Raw genomic sequence first — 14,735 nt, 5'->3', positions numbered from 1 at the left:
AAAGTTTCTCTTTTCATCTTCAGTCAGCCTTCTTGAAATCTGCTTCCCTTCCAACTTGTGGCCTCAGCCCTGCCAGCGAGCTTTGTGAGAACCAAGCTCGATTCTCTCTGCACGGGCTGAATGGCCCCCCACTCACATCCTGAGGTCCTAACGCCCCATTCCTCAGAAGGTGACTGCTTTGTAAGACTGGACTTTTAAAGAGATAATCAGGGTGAACTGAGGTCGCACAGGTGGGCCCTTCCTTACAAGAAAAGGAGATGAGGACACGGCCAGAGGCAGCGAGGAGGTCAGGTGGAAACTCCGCTAGGAGACGGACATCTGCAGGCCAAGGCCACAAGCCTCGGAAGGACCCAACCTGGCTGACACCTTGAACTCGGACTTCCAGCCTCCGGAGCAGTGAGGAAATCAATCCCCTCTCTGAGCCGAACATTCCCCGGCACTGGAGTATGGCTACACACCCGCTGTGTGCCTTTCAACAAGTGACACCCCTCTCTGGGCTCTCCCGAGTGTCTGTGGGAGAGATGACCGTAGAAAGGGACTCCGCGGGGGCCTCCGGTTCAGGTCTGAGCGGGATCTGGACTAAGAAACAATTTCCCTCTGCTGGGAGGGAATGCCCCTCCTCCTGAAATCCGTCCATCCTCAGCTCATTGGCTCGCACCACGTTCACGGGCCCTTGCTGGGGTTCTGTTCCAACGTGTCACTTCCTGAATTCCTAGCACGCGTCTCCTCGGCCAGGTGGCAGGTGCTCAAAGGCAGGCATGTGTCGCTTCCTTCCCAGTCTGGAACGTCCCCGGCAGAGGCTCTGCGCACAGGAGCTCACATGCCCTCACCCCCCCGCCCACCAACCCTGCCAGGGCGCCCACCAGCCCCATGCTGCCCCAGTCAGCAAGGTGAGCCCTGGGCGCGGGCTGGTCAGCTCTGGCCCTGTCCTTCTCTTGTCCGGGAACCCCAAGCCGAAGACGCTGCTGGCCATCGGGGGCTAGAACTCCAGAAGTGAGTGAGCCCTGAACACCTGGGTGAGAGCCAGCTTGACGGCCAGAGGGGCCTCTGGTCAGGGAGTCATGCTGGGCTGAGGTGTGGCCAGGCACCCCGTCAGGAGGGCAGTGCAGTGGGCTTCAGCCCGGGGTTTCGGGGAGCCCAGGATCTGAGGGGGCAGCACACGATTCTGACCAGCTCAGGCCTCAGAACCCTCCTCCGTGAAATGGGCCGAAGGCAGGCCCCGGCCACCCACAGGCGCCGCAAGGCATCCGCGTGTCCTGAGCGCGGAAACGGGGTGTCTTGCCTGAGAATTTCTGTCCCGCTTCCGAGTGTCAAAGGCAGTCTGTGACATTGAGTTTGGAAGCCAAAACGTTGGCATTTTTGATGATTCATGGAGGCACTGAAATGGGCCACCGGTACCTCAGAGGTACCGGAGCGAGGCTCTTCTAGTCCAGTCCCCTGCAGGGGCCTGGAGGTCAGTGTCCCTTAGGCTGCCACGCTCTTAGGAGAAGGCCCCAGGATGTCACAGCCCTCCCCAGAGGCAGGGAGGGAGGAGGCCACGTGGAACCCAGCGTGACAGGTGGTGGGCGGCCAGGGAACGAGGCGGGACCCCTTTCTGCGGCCGTCAGGCGGCCTCCTTTGAGGAGCCTCGTGGGAGAAAGGCAGGACAGCCAGTGTGGCACGGAGAAGCCAGGACGCTTGGTTTCTCGGGGTGCGTGCGTGCTCCAGGGTCAGTTTTCCTGTCCTGCCCCTGCTGAGGGCAGACCGGACCTCGGTGTGGCCTCTCGGCTGATACCAGACCCAGCAAGCGGATGCAAGGACCTCACACAAGCCGGTGGCTAGTGGGGAGGCTCTGTGAGCTCCAGTTTCCAGCCAGAGTGTCTCCTGCTTCCCTTCCTACACACACACACACACACACACTCTTCCCTCAGGGCCGTGGACGGGAGCTTTGGCTCCCGGTCACTGATGGAGCTTCTGGACATTGTGTTCCGAGGTGGGGGTGCCGGTCAGGGCACAAGCCCCCGACCTGCAGCCACCCCGCCTCAGGAAAGGGCAGGTTTGGGGTCGCACTGGGTCAGGGTTTCCATCACCTCTCCCTCACTGAGCAGGGCAGATGCTTCTCACGAGCCCGTCTGGGCTTGAAGGTCACAAACAACCATGACCCCGCCTTACAGCGCCTCTCACTCGGCAGAGCCCACACCCCTGCGGTGGGCAGGGAACATCTGGGGCTTTGGCGGCCTTTTCACAGCGAAAGGAACCTCACTGGGCACTTGAGTCACCGTCCACATGCCACACAGGGCCTGCCCCCACCGACACGGAAGACGGTGGTTCCCGGGGAAGCCGGCCCAGCGGGGGCGCACACGCACCCTCCCTCAGCTGGGAGGTGAGGGGCCGCAGCCCCGCGGGCAGTGCTCCGGCCCGTGCTCCCCCGTCCCCAGCAGAGAGCCCTCCCACGCCCCACGCTGCGTGCCGGCGGCGTGTCTGGCCAGAGAGGCAACTTTGCCACGCACGCACAGGTGACGCGGAACTTAGCAGGGGCCTGACCTCTGCCCTCAGAAAGCTCCAGTCTGCCGGAAGGGGAGTCACGCAGACCAGCAGAAAGAAGTAAACAGGACAGAGTGCGTGCTGCGCTTTCCAGGTGTGCTGGGAGGGGGCAGGGGAGCCCCTCCTCACGGTGCGCTGGCACGCCAGCCGCTGCCTCCCGCAGCCCGGACGCATTTCCAGGCGGGACAGCCGTCGGGGGCGGGCGGTCCAGCTCGCAGTGCTGGCACAGAAGGACTCCCAGGAAAAAGAAGGCACCCCGGCCCCAGACCGTCAGCGACGTCGGCCAGGCAGTCCGGCTCGCCGCTTTGTCCGGCAGCACCGCCGTTTAACGGCCTCCGAGTTTCCGTGCGAGAACAAACACCCACGTCCTCCCGGGGCCCCTTGGGTCGCGGGGAAGGGGTCGCCGGGAGAAATGAATGTGCAGAAACTCGCCCGAGGGGCCTGAGCAGTCAGGGGAGCAGCTCCCCGATGTCACCGTGCCACCCGCGCGTCTGCGGGCGTGCGACCGCGCAGCGCACGGCTCCGCAGCGTGTGCGACCTCCTGAGAGAAGGTCCGACTGTAACTTCCCAGCAGAAGGCGGCCCGGCCCAGGGCGGGGCGGGGGAGGGGGAGACGCCGTGTGTGTCTGTCGCTCCCCAGGAGCCAGGCCCCAGGTGAAGACGGAAGGCTGGGGCGGCCAGATGAGGGGTCTGGGGGCCCAGGGCGCCCCGCAGCACTGGGCGGGGCTGTTTCTGCTGTGTCTGCTGGAAGCTGGGACGTTTGCACGGGAGGTTATGCTGGTGAGAACGCTGCAGCGGGGATAAACCCCGACACCTCAGAGAGACCCCTCCCTTGGGGTCCGCGACACAGTCAAGCCCAGCGGGAGGCGAATGAGGGGCAGGGTGACAAAGCCCACCACGGCCACCAGCGTGGACAAAGCCAATCTGTGGGCAGGTCTGGGGATGTGCAGGTCAGGGCCCAATGAGGCTGGCTGGGCAGGGGCTGGACTCCCGGTCCTCTGGAGTGAGCAGGACCATCCGGTAGGACACCATTAGCCACCAGGTGGCAGCAGGGGACAGGGGGCAAGGCCAGGACTCCAGAAACCAGGAATGGCTGCTGGGGGGGGGGGGGGGGCACACCTGGTTGGGGCTGGGGTGGGTGTGACTGTCGCCCTGTATCTGAGGCCAGCTGGGGCTGGGCTGGCCACAGAAGGAAGCTCTGCCCCCTTGCCTCTGGCCAGGGCACGGTGGTGCCGACAGGCCTCCGGGACGGCCCCCACCTCTGCTGGCCTGAGTCCCTGGGCTGCAAGCCAGATGCCAACCCGTGTGGCTCATCGAATGGAGGGGAACTGACCCCCAAAACAAAGACTCAGAACTGGCCCAGAGCCAGCCACTCTGACCCACAAGCCAGAGGCCCCTGGCACGACCGTCCTTCCTCCCTGCCCAGGGTCACGGCGCCCCTCACCTGTGCCCACTCCCCCAAAACCATCTGCTGCCCACCCTCACCAGCACCTAAGCTCGTGGCTGCGCAGTGCCCCCTGGAGGGCAAGGTGAGGACACACCCCCACCACCCACCTCCCCTGGCAGGTCCTGATGGGCAGGTCGGCCCGCCCTCGCCCCCACCCGCCCCGGCCTGGGGCCGCCCCTGGGACATAAAGCCGGCCAAGGCTGCTCCCGGGGAGCCTCTGCTGTCCGCCATGAAGGGGAGCAGCGCCCTCCTGCTGGCGGCAGTCCTCCTGCTCTGCACCTGCGGTGAGTCTGCTCGGACAGGGGCCTCCGGCACACTGTGCTGTGGGGGTGGGCGGGGACCTAGCAAGCTAGAGGCCCAGGCGCTGGCCCCCCACAGTGGAGCGTGCCCCGGCACCCCAGCCCTCCTCCATCCTAGAACCCAGAACCCAGAGGTGGGCAACGACCCCAGCCCCTGCCGACTCCAGCCCCACTCTCCGAGCCCCAGGCCGGCCTCACACAGAGGGGATCCCCGCACCAGGAGCTTGGCTCTCCTCTCCCCGAAGCCCAGGGCACAGAGAGTGCAGACAGAAAGCTGAGGTTAGGGTCGCAGCCGGGGTCTGCGGGCATGCAGGTGTGGGGCTGCTGTGGAGAGAGATCAGGGGCAGGTGAAGCTAGGTAAGCGTAGGGGACGCCTGGCACAGGCGAGGCAGGCCCTGATGGGGGCTCTGGAGACCACGGAGGTTGGAGGCCTGGGGCGGCTAGGGGCCAGGGCTGGATTCCCTCTGTCCTGGCATCATCCCACCCCCCACGCAGGGCGGGCCACGGGGGAGGACAACAGTGAGTTTTTCATGGAATTCCTGCAAACGCTGCTGGTGGGGTCCCCTGAGGAGCTCTACGAGGGGCCCCTGGGCAAGTACGACGTCAACGCCAACGCCAAGGCTGCGCTGACGGAGCTCAAGTCCTGCATAGACGGCCTGCAGTCCATGCACAAGGAGGCGATGGTCAACCTGCTGGTACTGTGTCGGGGCACCCCACTTCCCGCAGCCCTGCTCCCCAGGCCCTCCGCCCCCAGACTCCCCACACCACCTCACCTACAGGGGTGACACCGCAGGCATCACTGCCCCCGCACACTGCCCCCCGGTGGTAGGGGCCCACCGTCCCCCGGGGGGGGGGGCCCCGCACCTGTGCTCCTGACGGCACTGCGGCTCTGTGGGGACCGCTCACCAGGAGGGGCCCCACCCATGTCTGCCTTCCAGGCGCAAGTGCTGGGCAGTGAGAACGGCGCCTAGCGGACCCCAGACGTGGCCACACCCCCTCCGCCATGCGTGACTTCCTGCTCAACTACTCAATCAATAAACCTCCTGCAGCTCAGGCTCTGGCTCTGTCTCTTCCCACACTCAGGGACACAACCACACGCACACGCAGTGCACATGCATGAGGCACACGTGTAAGCGCCTCACACAGAGGGGGGCCCGCAATGCAAAGCCATTCGAGGCCCATGAGGCCGGAGGACAGGGGAGGGTGACGGGCGGAGACACGTCTGGGCAGGGGAAGGGGCTCGGAGCGGGCCAGGCAGAGCCCGGGCCCAGGGAGGGCCCGGCTGGGGGGCGCTCGCTCTGAGCCAGCCAGTGAGCTGCCACCGTCCCCACGTGGCCCGGCCCAGGGCCGAGAGCGGCCTCCCCACAAAATCACCCAGGAAAGAGCCTGGAAGATGCCCAAGCCAGAGCCCCCAGAGGGGCCCAGCGAAGGTGAGAAAGGCTGTGCCAGCCTGTGAGGGTCCTGAGCCTGAGGGGCCGGCTGGCCAGCGTGGCACGTCACAGAGCAGGGCCCCGCCAGGGGCCGCCAGCTCCCCTCCAGGCCTGGCCCGGGACCCCGGGGCCCCAGGGCCCCGGGACTCCTTCCTGTCTCTGCTTCCCCTGCTCAGTGGTCTCCGAGGACAGAGCTGAGCAGGCCCGACTCCAGCCCCCACGACCTCTGCCCCTGGGCCACCTGGCTCTGGGTCCCCACGAACTCGCCACCCCCTTTGGGTGACGAGGAGCAGAGTGAAGTCCCGGGACCAGAGCCACACCTGGCAAGGTGCGGGGTGGGGGGCTCGCCCCATCCAGGAGAGGCCATTGTCTCCCTCACACAGACAGGAATCTAGAACCCACCCTCCCAGAGCCGCATTCCAGAGCTCAGGGGCCGGGACCCGGCCCAACGCCCCAGCCCCCCTCGGGAGAGGAGAGGGGCAGAGGCCCTCCGGGCACGCTGCTTTCTGGGGAACTCCAGCACCAAGGACGATGCAACGGGACCACCTCTGAGGAGGCGTGGTCCAGAGGCTGCTCCAAGTGCTGCACCCGGACCCAAGAGGCAAGGGGCCCTCGGGGCCCACCACCCCCGCCCCACCCCAGAGCGCAGCCTCAGCCCGGCTGCCCGCTGCTCTTGCCCCGCCATGCCCAGCAGCCTCCGAGTGGGAGGAACTACCCAGACCCCCAGAGCCAGCGAGGTGCAGCCATGAGGCCCCAGAGACACGGCTGGTCTGGGCTTGTGCAGCGGTGTCTGAGGCCGCTGCCCTGGGTGCTGGCGAGGGCAGAGCAAACCCACGACTCCAAACAGGAGTTTCCACAGGCCTTAGGTCTGGGCCAGCTTGCGACCCCGCTGAGGAGTGGGTGGGGGTACAGGCGGGGGCGGGGGGAGGGGTGGGCCCTCCAGCCCTGGCTCACCCCCCTGTCCACACACACAGCTGCCATGGTGGAGGACGTATGGGTGGGAAGCTGGAGGCCCCATCGCCCCCGGGGGCCCATCATGGCCCTCTACAGCAGCCCCGGGCCCAAGTACATGATTCCACCTACCACAGGTAGGTGCCTGGGAGCCGGTCTCCCTGGGGCAGGAGCCAGGTCTGGGGTGAGCCTGGGGTGGGCAGGCCTGGGGCTCATCTGGGCGGCAGAGCATCAGCCCCTCCAGGTGCAACAGGCTGGGGGAGGTCGGGCTCTGGCTCCAGGCCACTGAGAGCCCCCGCCCCGCAGGCTTCGTGAAGCACACGCCCACCAAGGTGCGTGCACCCGCCTACAGCTTCCGCGGGGCCCCCATGCTCCTGTCGGAGAACTGCTCCCCAGGGCCGCGCTACAGCGTGAACCCCAAGATACTGAGGACCGGCAAGGACTACGGCCCCGCCTTCTCCATCCTGGGGCGCTACCACACCAAGACCATGCTGACCCCTGGCCCGGGTGCGTGACAGTGGCCCTGCCTCGGCCCAGCCCGCCCCTGCCGCGGCCACCGCACCACTGAGCCGGCGTGCGACGGAGCACGGCCGCCACCCTCCTGCAGGGGAGTGACCACCGGCCCGCAGAGGAGCCTCTGAGACACCTGAGCGGCTCTGACCCGCCGTCCGGGGCCCCTGCCCCCACCCCGCCACAGCACCTCCCCTCCCGAAACCCCCGACCCCCCACTGTCACCACCCTCACCACCCGAGCAGGGGCCAGAGGCCGGGGGCCCGCAATGTCGGGGGTCGTCCTTGAGGCCCCTGCGCCAACCGGGCGAGTGCAGGACGGCCCCGCCCGGCCAGCACCCCTCTGCTGCTTCCCCCCCGCAGGCGACTACTTTCCGGAGAGATCTACCAAGCACGTGTTCGACTCAGCGCCCAGCCACTCCATTTCCGCCCGGACCAGGACCTTCCGCGTGGACAGCACCCCAGGTCTGCGGCGGCCCCGACAGCCCCTCGGACTGGGTGGGGGTGTGCACGGGGCAGGGGAGACTCAGCGCTGGCGCCCCTGCAGGCCCCGCCGCGTACATGCTGCCTGCCGTGATGGGGCCGCACTCGGTGGGCAAGGCCTCCCAGCCCTCCTTCTCCATCAAGGGCCGCAGCAAGCTGGGCGGCTTCAGCGACGACCTGCACAAGGCAAGGCACACGGGGCGGGGGGGGGGGGGCGGGGGGAGGCAGCACGTCCCTGAGACTAGCCCTCGTGGCCCCTTCCCCAGGACCCAGCACCCTCCAGCCCGACCCTGCCCCCCACCCCAAGGCCCTCAGCGCTCCATCTGCGGGGGCCTGCCCTGCGCCGGCCACACTCGAGAGCAGCAGGGGAGGGTTGAGCCGGGGAGGGGTCCACAGAGTCCAGGCAAGGGCGGTCGGCGGTGCGGGGTGGTGCGGGACGAGGGGAGCTGGGGGCCGGGGGCGGCAGCCAGTGCGGATGCCCCCCCGCACCGGTGTCCCCTCCTCTCCAGCCTGGCCGCACAGGACAGCGCCCCGGCCCAGAAAAGGGGCCGCTCACACGCGCAGCAGGGCGAGCCCGGCCGCCACACGCTGGGTGTCTCTGCCCCAGGGCTTCACCCCGAGGACGACGCCCCACACAGACGGCGGGGTGGGGGCCAGCCCCGGGGCTTCACCCCCCGGGGAGCGCTGTCCGGGGTCAGGGGGGCCCCCCCCCGGCACAGACGCACAGAGGCCTGGGGCCCGAGACCCGACCTCCGGCACAGCCCGCTGCCCTCTGGGGCCACAGGCCCGGGCAGGCAGAGACTGTCTGAGCCCCTCTGGCCCCCCAGACCCCAGGCCCCGCAGCCTACCACCAGACGGATGTGCAGGTGACCAAGCTGAAGGCTCCGCAGTACACCATCGCTGCCCGCGTGGAGCCCCCGGGGGACAAGACCCTCAAGCCAGGGCCAGGGGCCCACAGCCCTGAGAAGGTCTGAAAGGCGGAGGGGGGGGGGGGCGGGAATTGTGAGAGGATGGGGTGGGGTTGGGGGGCCTGCCGGTACACTTGTGGCACCCGGCCCCTCCCCCAGTCCCCCAGCGAGCGGGCTCCTTGTCCCCAGACCGTGAATTCGGCTGAGCACTTGCCACACAGCAGGTCCTGTGCTCAGATTTGGCAGTGTCCCCTTTACACTGGTCCTCTTGGGGAAAGGACAGCCATCAGCAGGCCCAGCCTGAGAGCACAGAGCCTCTCTCGGGTGGGGTGTGGGCGGGGGGCCAGCCCCTCTCACAGCCCCTCCTCCCCCAGGTGACCCTGACCAAGCCCTGCGCCCCCATCATCACCTTCGGCATCAAGCACTCTGACTACATGACGCCCCTGCTGGTGCAGACGGACTAGCCCCGCCCCGCGGCCCCCCAGCCGCGGGCCTGGGCTGTGGGGGCCGACCCTGCCCCGCTGAGCGGTGGCCACCTGGCCCTGCAGGGCCCAGCACGCTCGTCTGGAGACTTGCAACATTTTTTCTATGCTACTTTTCTGTTTGCTAATTTCCTTCCCTGCTGTGCCCACATATTTAATAAATCACGATTCCATTGGCAACGGGCTCGTCTTGGGGGGAGGATCAGGTCTTCCGGGAGGGCTGGGGAGCCAGGACGCCCAGCCGGCCCTCCCAATTGGGCCTTGGGTCGCGCCCTGCGAATTCAGAGACTCCGGACGGCCACAGCGGCCTGTCCCTGCCCGGCCGTGTGCTCTGCTCCCTCTGGGACGGAGTCTCCCCGGGAGAAGGGTCTGTGCCCCTCCCCTCCACTCTGCACCGGAGCCTGTGGCCTCAACAAAGTGACAGGAAGTGTCCCCTGGGGCCATGCCACGCAGCACACAGAGCAGGCAGCTTCCACCTGGGCCCCCCCAAACCTCGCTCGCCTTCTGCAGCAGCAGCAGCATTTGTGGGGCTGTGGGTGGCACCCCGGCCCTCGGCTCGCCCCAGGCCTCCCCCGCTACCAAGCGAGTGAGCCTTCGGGTGCCGACCCCCAGCCCGTCGCGAGTCCCAAGCACAGTGACAGTGAGACAGGAGTCACTGCTGCCATTCAAGTGACTGGGTTTCCAGGTGACCGGTGGCGCACCACAGACGAGGCGGGAGCGCAGGACGCCGGCAGGGAAGGAGCCTGCGGGTGCCGCCACACAGGGCACGCAGGGCGACCCGCAGCTTGCTCTTCGTGGAATCTGGACGAGGCGGTCGGCCCCCACCCTGCCCTGCCCCGTCTGGCTGCAGGGACGTGGGGGTGGGGGCCGCCTGAGGGCACGAGCCCGGAGGTGCAGGGACCCAGGAGAGGCCGAGACCCGTCGGCACCTCTGGTGTCTATGGACCAGGGTCAGCACCACCCAAAACCCTCTCCAGCCCCCAAGGAAATGAGGAAGCTGTTTATTCCAAAATTTTAAAAAGAGATCTTTTTTTATTACTTTTAGAGAGGGGGAGGGAGAGAAACATCAATGTGTGGTTGCCTCTCATGCACCCCCTACTGGGACCTGGCCCACAACCCAGGCATGTGCCCTGACTGGGAATCGAACCAGTGACCCTTTGGTTTGTAAGCCAGCGCTCAACCCACTGAGCCACACTAGCCAGGGCTGTTTATTCCAAATTTTTATGGTTCAATGTTTTGTCATCGAATTATGAGACAGGCCTGGCCACCTGACACAGACTGGCCTTGGGGACCAGTGTCAACAAACCCCTCCCGCCCCCAGGACCAAGCCTTGCGTGCACAGGGCTGAGCGAGGAGGGCACAGCCCACAGGACACCCCACTCTGGCTGAGTTGCCAACCCCCCCCCAACACAGTGAGAGAGAGAAACAAGACAGAAAGGAGCTAACCCCCAGGCTCCCAAACAGAAGCTGCAAGGAGAGAGCAGCGACCCAAGGACACAGCGAGCACAGAACCCCCACTCCTGGTGTGCACCGGCAACGAGTGGGCACAGCCACCCTCTGTGGTGACCTGGTGCCGGCCAGGGCTTGCTCCCAGAGTGTGCGGCTGACACCACAGGCCCATGGAGGGGTCGGGGGCAGGTGCTTGGGTTCCGGTGTCCGCAGGGAGCAGACCGCAGTGGGGAGATGTGCGGGCAGCTGCTGTGCCGCCTGGTAAACTGTGGACAAGTCCCCATTCACTCAAGATGGGCCGGGGGGGGGGGGGGGCCTGAGCCAAAGCCAAGGTGCCCAGGGCCGCCAGTGTGCAGGGCAGCACCCAGGGCTGCACCGTCAAGGGGAGGCAGATCGAGACAGGGGCAGGCCGGCAGCCTCGGTGGCAAGTGAGCCTGTGCCAGACAGTGGGGCTGACAAGGCAGAGCCCTGAGCCAGGGGGGCCCGTCCATGTGTGCCGAAGAGAGGACACCATGCCAGGTGGTGACCATGGCAGGCCTGCCGAGAGGAGCAGCAGGAAGGCAGGAGCCGACAGGCCCCTGGATGGGACCACACAGGAGGGCGGGCAGGGGCCACCTGTCCCCAGGCAGTGAGCGGGGGGTGACCAGGAAGGCAGAGCGTGGGCATGAGGACAGGGAAGGACGCCGGACCCATCACCACCAGTCTCCACATGAAGGCAAGGGCGCTGGGGCCTCACTGTGGGGGGAAGCCGCTGGCCTGGCCGGGCCTGGGGTCTGGTTGGTGGTGCGTGGGGCTGGCCAAGTGGGCAGCCAGGGCCCGAGGACAGGTGGGGGGGGAGGAAAGTCTGTGAAAGGTGGGGTGAGGGGCTGGCCCAGGGCCCCCTCACAGCAAGGGGAGGCTCCCTGAGGGAGGTACAGCCTGGCTTGGTACAGAAGAAACAGCCCGGGGACCCTCAAGAAGTGACCCGTGGGTCCTGCCAAGGGGGTCCTGTCGAGACCCACAAGCCCCCGTGACCCAGACACTCGGCCTGACTCTCTGAGCCCCCAGAGCCTCGTTTCCCGGCGACCCAGCCTCAGGGACGCGTCTTTGGGAAGATCCTCATCCTGAGAAGGCGCGGGTCCCCGCCCTGGGGTATAGGGCTGCAGGATCCAAAAGGACGGGGCCCGGGGCCTCCAGCCGGAACCAGTCCACAGCTCCATCCGCACCCTCGACCACGGGCTGGCGCCGGACGTGGGGCGGGAAGGCAGGCGGGGGCGAGTGAGGGGCCCTCAGCGAGGGTCCGCCCACACACACCTGGCCCAGAGCAACCGCCGCCCCCGGGCCGGGACTCGGGGCACAGGAGCCCTGCGATGTAGACGCCGCAGGACCGGGGAAGGGCTGCCCAAAGGTGGCCACATCCAGGACTCTCAGCCACTCCGCTCAGACGTGGGCGCTGGCCCACAGGGTGCCCGCCCACGGGGCTCCGGCTCAGCAGGGCCTCACAGCAGGGCCTCACAGCGGGGCCTCACGCCACACAGGAAGATTTAGACCACAGCCAGCATCTCAAGGGAGTCTTTTGCAGGAGGTCCACTGGAGCCCTGGACACCAGGCAGGGGGAGGCTCTGGTTGCCCCGGGCACCCACAGAGGCCAGCTCCCCCAGCTCACGTCCTTGCCCTCGACAGGAAGTAGGAGAGGATGAAGAAGACCACGATCAGGCCCATGGCCACACCGCACAGCAGCTTCCGGTTGTCTCGCCCAGACCGTGCCATCGTGGAAAAGCGCTTCACGCTCCCCGTGAGCAGGCCCGTCACGCTTGAGAAGTCCGAGTCCTGGGGGAGGAACCGAGCTCGGTCACCCCAGGCGGCACCTCCACACCCACCCCGGGGCCTGGCAGCGGGCGGAGGGCAGAGCCGATGGAGGCCCCTGCTGGCTGCAGACCTTACCATGCCGTCCAGGTACCGGTTCTGGTCCTCCGCATCCCTGTCAATGTCCAGGGCCAGCTGGTCGGGACACAGAGGGGGCAGGGTCGGGCCAGGGCCACACACTCAAGGGCACCTGACCCCCAAGAACGGCAGACCCTGCCAACAGCTCTGCCGGTCACACTGCCACCGCCAGGGGTCAGGCCCAGGGCCACCCGGGCCGCACACAGGGGGTGGGCGGTACAGGAAACCCTTCCAGGCCTCCGCCCCCTCGGTCCCGCTGAGGGGCGCCAGCTGGAGGCCGCAGTGGGCAACTACTGACCGCTTTGAGCCTGGTGACCTTGGAGGCCAGGCTGTCGGCCATGCGCAGGTTCTCCCGGTCCAGAATCTCCTCCACGGCACCGGAGCTCTGAGCTGCAGGGGGAGAGAGGCTGAGGGGCGCGTCCGCCCACGAGCCCTCGACCCCCGCCAGCAGCCCTTGGTGGCCTCAGGGCTCTGACCACAGTCCCATCTGGCCAGGCCTGGCGTCTGGGGCACCCAGGGTCCGGTGCAGACTTCACACGCGTGGGCGGGCTGTGTGTGTCCACGCCCAGGCCGGGACAGGCAGGAGCCCCCACGGGTACAGCCCCCTACACAGTTCAGTCCCGCTGGCACTTTCAGGAGCTCTGGGACAGCTCTGCCCCATCGCTCCACACACCGGTGCGCTTTGTGTTCTCAGAGGTAAGTGCAACAGCCTGGTGTGGACTAGGGGAGACTTGGGAAGGGCACCCAGAGGACAGCAGGCAGTGACCACCTGCACACTGAGTCCGAAGCAGGGACGAGCAACCTGGCAGGAAACCTCGCTCCCCAACAACAGAACGGGGCTTACGCCCCACCCCCCAGGCCGGGCCGGCTGGGATGCGAGACGACAGGGCTGAGCCAGGTCACCGGGAATCCCTGCCACACCAGGTGAGTGGAAACCACGGCCCCCAGTGGCGGAGAACCAGATGCCTCAGTGAGACCCGGTTCCGGGGGCGTCACTGACGCCTACAGACCCCGCGGCCACTTCACGTTCACCAACTCCTGACGCTAAGGATCGCTCGGTGAGACGGGCATCGGCGCCCCGCTCCGCAGGTGAGAACAGGGGCTCCGCAGGAGAGCGGGGATCCCAGGGCCCCTCCTCTATGAGCCCTGCGGAGGCCCTCCCACCACGCCGCCTCGGGGACGTGCGGGCCGGGGACGTGGGGCGCAGGGAAGGGCGGCCTCGGGGCGTCGGGACCCTGCGGCGGTCCGGCCCCGCCTGCCACCCAGGGGTTCCCGACGGGGCCACCCAGGGGCGGGCTCCTGCGGGCAGCGGCCTGGGTGTGAGCCGGCCCCGCACCCCCCGGCCCCGCTCTCCTGCGCTCACCCCGAGACCAATCTGCCATCGTGCTGGCCCCGTCCCCCCCGACGCCGGATCCACCGCAACCTCCCGCGACGTGGCAGCGTCCCGCGAAGGAGCTTCCGGCGACGCCCCTTCCGCCTCGGGCCGTCGACTTCCGGCTGCGGTCGGGCTGGGGTGCGGGGCGGGCACCGGAAGGGCCCCGTAGACCGGGACTGCCTGTGCGCTCCCGGCGCTCGGGCGTCGCTCTGGTCCGCGCCGGGGACCCGGCTGACTGGCGCTGGCTGCGTCGGGCCCTTCCCGGCCGGACAGAGTGGAGGTAGGCGCGGCCGGAGACGCGCGCAGGCGCGAAGCGCCCTGGTGGGGGTGGAGGCGCGGGGCCGCTCGGAGCGGGCGCTTCTCGCCTCCGCACCCCACAGTCGCTCGACAAACGCTTGTTGCATAAGTCACCCCACCTCCCGCCGCAGCGGAGCGTTCGCTGCGCGTCCTGACTCCTCCCAACCGCCCATCGAAGTGGGATCTTCAGGGCGCCGTCTTTCAAAAGAGTAAACCGGGTGGGCCAGACAGTGTACCTGGGGGTGCACGGCTAGAGCGCTCCGCACCTGACCGGGCTCTGCCTCTGTCCTGACCTCCTCTCCCCACACTCCCCTTTCTCCCACTAGGCCAATTCCACCTTTCCACGGGCTGTTCCTTCTGCCTTCGGTGACCTTCCCCCACATCCTTTTCCTGGCTCATTTCTTATCGTCTGGTGTCGGCGAAACCGCCCTTGGCAGATCCCTTTGCAGCCCACCATGAGGCCGAGTCGGGATCCCCTCTCAAAACCTCATTCCCCACCCCCGGGTCCGGCCCAAGAAGTGCTGAAGGGGTCACTGTTCAGTTTAAGGGCGACTCGGGCTCCGAGGTCGGTCTCGAAACCCCGGGGTGAGAGAGCCACCTGAAGGCGCGCGCGCGCTCCCTGCTTTGACTCCACGGCGCGCAGCCAGGCCCCGCCCCGCGG

At 67.6% G+C, this 14,735-nt stretch overlaps 3 protein-coding genes across 6 annotated transcripts; 2 read left to right on the top strand and 1 right to left on the bottom strand.

Annotated features, from left to right (window-relative positions):
- The first annotated feature begins 4,110 nt into the window (after nucleotides 1–4,110).
- Nucleotides 4,111–5,322, top strand: SCGB1C1 (secretoglobin family 1C member 1). The gene is made up of 3 exons (XM_028517718.2): nucleotides 4,111–4,253; nucleotides 4,764–4,963; nucleotides 5,207–5,322. Exons 1-3 carry the CDS (start codon nucleotides 4,199–4,201, stop codon nucleotides 5,237–5,239), a joined length of 288 nt encoding a protein of 95 aa, XP_028373519.1. The 5' UTR covers nucleotides 4,111–4,198; the 3' UTR covers nucleotides 5,240–5,322.
- Nucleotides 5,323–5,835: 513 nt separating this feature from the next.
- Nucleotides 5,836–9,197, top strand: ODF3 (outer dense fiber of sperm tails 3). Of its 2 annotated transcripts, none has more exons than XM_036029943.1 (6): nucleotides 5,836–6,786; nucleotides 7,002–7,156; nucleotides 7,522–7,623; nucleotides 7,706–7,827; nucleotides 8,469–8,609; nucleotides 8,924–9,197. In XM_036029943.1, exons 1-6 carry the CDS (start codon nucleotides 6,692–6,694, stop codon nucleotides 9,011–9,013), a joined length of 705 nt encoding a protein of 234 aa, XP_035885836.1. In that variant the 5' UTR covers nucleotides 5,836–6,691; the 3' UTR covers nucleotides 9,014–9,197. The 2 variants fall into 2 exon arrangements, with proteins under 2 accessions (XP_035885836.1, XP_028373429.1); XM_028517628.2 differs by having other exon boundaries at nucleotides 6,634–6,786; nucleotides 6,956–7,156.
- A 2,817-nt stretch (nucleotides 9,198–12,014) lies between these two features.
- BET1L (Bet1 golgi vesicular membrane trafficking protein like) lies at nucleotides 12,015–14,566 on the bottom strand. 3 transcript variants are annotated; one of them, XM_036029942.1, is made up of 4 exons: nucleotides 14,412–14,566; nucleotides 12,701–12,792; nucleotides 12,403–12,459; nucleotides 12,015–12,288 (listed from the first exon to the last, which is right to left on the bottom strand). In XM_036029942.1, the coding sequence occupies exons 1-4, from the start codon at nucleotides 14,455–14,457 to the stop codon at nucleotides 12,121–12,123; spliced, it is 363 nt and encodes a 120-aa protein (XP_035885835.1). In that variant the 5' UTR covers nucleotides 14,458–14,566; the 3' UTR covers nucleotides 12,015–12,120. The 3 variants fall into 3 exon arrangements, with proteins under 3 accessions (XP_035885835.1, XP_035885834.1, XP_028372271.1); XM_036029941.1 differs by lacking the exon at nucleotides 14,412–14,566 and adding an exon at nucleotides 13,766–14,185 and having other exon boundaries at nucleotides 12,701–12,809; XM_028516470.2 differs by lacking the exon at nucleotides 14,412–14,566 and adding an exon at nucleotides 13,766–14,147.
- Between the last annotated feature and the right edge of the window lie 169 nt (nucleotides 14,567–14,735).

Source organism: Phyllostomus discolor, chromosome 6 (genome assembly GCF_004126475.2).
Source record: "Phyllostomus discolor isolate MPI-MPIP mPhyDis1 chromosome 6, mPhyDis1.pri.v3, whole genome shotgun sequence".
Taxonomy (NCBI): domain Eukaryota; kingdom Metazoa; phylum Chordata; class Mammalia; order Chiroptera; family Phyllostomidae; genus Phyllostomus; species Phyllostomus discolor.
The sequence above is the reverse complement of the archived record's forward strand: the minus strand, read 5'-3'. Positions and strand labels throughout refer to the sequence as shown.